Source organism: Gavialis gangeticus, unplaced genomic scaffold (assembly GCF_001723915.1).
Source record: "Gavialis gangeticus isolate Ggan-Ray unplaced genomic scaffold, GavGan_comp1, whole genome shotgun sequence".
NCBI lineage: Eukaryota > Metazoa > Chordata > Crocodylia > Gavialidae > Gavialis > Gavialis gangeticus.
In genome coordinates this window covers 58963872-58966094 of record NW_017729033.1, presented here as the reverse complement: position 1 = coordinate 58966094, position 2223 = coordinate 58963872, and the positions used below count along the sequence as shown (strand labels likewise).

Here is a 2223-nt window from a genome sequence, read left to right as displayed (position 1 = left end):
AAAAAAAAAAAAAAAAAAAGTTAATGTTTCAGAGCAGTGAGACAAGTTATATAGGAATTTACACAGAGCTGGGAATATGTAACCAATAATTCGTTACCTTATCATGGATAAGGCACTTAATTTCTGCTTCAGTTTTTGTAATATGGGGATATGATTCATCTCCCACCCACCACAGAACTATGAATAAAATATTAAACTAATGACTCTAGAGCATTTTAACACAGAGTGCTACTAGTACAGAAATATTAAAAATGTAGGGCTGAAAGGAACATAAAGAATTCATGCACCAGCCCCTCAATCTGAGGCATAACTAAACGCATATAAATGTTGTGCTCCTATCAAAAGCAACAAAGTAAATTGGAGTTAAAATAGAATATTTAACATATGCAGCAATACCTTGTAGCCGTTGTCTTGCTTTGGGTTATGGGATGCAGTAATCATGATTCCAGCACAAAGTTTTAGATGAGTTATTGTGTATGGCTGTGAAAAAGTAGAAGAGAATTATTTTGAAATGAAACACTAAGACACCCAATCTCTATTCAAGTAGCAACTGGATCCCCCACAACACAACATCAAATATATATAGGCTTGATTACTTTCAGTCTCCTAAACTAAATCTTAAATTTGTGAACAAAATTTACATCACTAGAAAAGTTTTCAATGTAGCTATTTAAGAATGAATGTGCATGTGGACAATATGAATGCACAATACAGAAATTAGTACTGCTAATTTCTGTATCAGCAGGCATTGCAGTAACAATGCATTTTGTTAGGAGAAATCAAGTTTTCAAAACTATATCTTTTTTTTATTCTCACTGATCTTGAGCTACATTTAGTGGCCCAACTGCTTAATTGCAGGGATATTTAGTACAACATGTATGCAATATAATAGTTCAAATTCAAGGAATGCATGTTTTCCCGAAGACTGAATCTGAACCAAAACACACTAAAATGATGAAAACGAAGAAAAACACTGTGTGTGTGAGAAATTATTTTTCTGCTGAAAATTTCCTTTGGGTATAGCCAATTAATTTCACAGCATCATCCAAATAAAGTTTATTTAGAACAAGAGCCAGCCAGGATACAGAGTGCAATAGAATCCTCTAGTTTGGAACACCATTGTGAACTTTTTGCCCCCCATTAAGAGATGCTCTGAACATTTTAGGAATAATGCTAGTTTTCCAGGAAACAGAACATTTCCATCTTATTACAGAACAGGGCTAGGAATTTGGAAGTGGGGGGAGGGGAGGACTGTGGGTGCTGGCCCCAGTCTTCAGGGCTGGCCGGGCCAGCTCCTGCAGTCCTGGTGCTGCAGCTGGGAACAATATAGTGGTGGAGAGGCTGGCTGGCGGACGGCGAAATGGCTGTGGCAAGTGGGGGGAAGGGGTAGGGAGTGAGTGTGCGGAGTGCAGAGACAGCTGAGCGGGAGCGTAGGGTCTATGCCATGGGGCCAGTGCCAGCTCCAGCTTCATAGAGCCCCTGGCAGCCCAGACCCCACACTCCTGCTACCCCGTTCTGATTCCCGCTGTGCAAACCCTGCACTCCCGCAAGGCTGTCACTGAGCTCCTCACGCTCACACGCTGACCCTTCCCCCTGCCTGCTGCAGCCATTTCCCTGCTTCCCCACACAGCCCCACACCAGATGCTGCTTGCCACTTCAAGTTCTGCACTGCCTGGGTTAGGAGTCCCCTGCCTGTGTGGCAGCAGCTGGAGCAGTGGCACAGGATTGTGCCCCTTGCTGCTGCTGCGCAGGCAGGGGACGCCTCACCAGGGCAGCACGGAGCTCGCAGTGACAAGTAACTTTCCCATGCAGTCCCACTCTGCCCTGCCACACTGTGTTGCACCTGCTGGGCTGCAGAGGCCTCAGGCAAGGGCAGCAGAGCAGGGAGCCTGAGCTCACAGCAGGCAGCCCACCTCTGCCCCGCGCACAGATCTGGGGGTAACAGGTTCCCCCCTGCTCCACTGCAAGTACGTAGTGGTGGGGAGCTGGCCCCACTCTCCACTCAAGCCTGCAGCAGGCAGCCAGCAGGCAGTGGGGGTGGGGGAGGAAGCTGGGCTCTGCTCTGTTGCAGCAGCTGCCACCTTGTGTGGGCAGCAGCCAGGGCTCAGGTGTAGCTGCAGAGGGCAGGGGGCTGCAGACCTGTGTCCGTGGCCCATAGTCCTGGCAGCTGGAGGCCACCTCTGGCGGGGCTGGGGGGTGAGGGGCACCAGCAGGGCCGGAGGG

At 47.9% G+C, this 2223-nt stretch overlaps 1 protein-coding gene across 1 annotated transcript in view; it reads right to left on the bottom strand.

Annotated features, from left to right (window-relative positions):
• Positions 1–2223, bottom strand: part of PGM2 (phosphoglucomutase 2) — a 30654-nt gene that overhangs the window by 19037 nt on the left and 9394 nt on the right. Inside the window, exon 5 of the mRNA XM_019526221.1 lies at positions 397–480. Within this exon, the coding sequence (XP_019381766.1) occupies positions 397–480 (84 nt within the window). The remainder of the gene's footprint in view (positions 1–396; positions 481–2223) is intronic.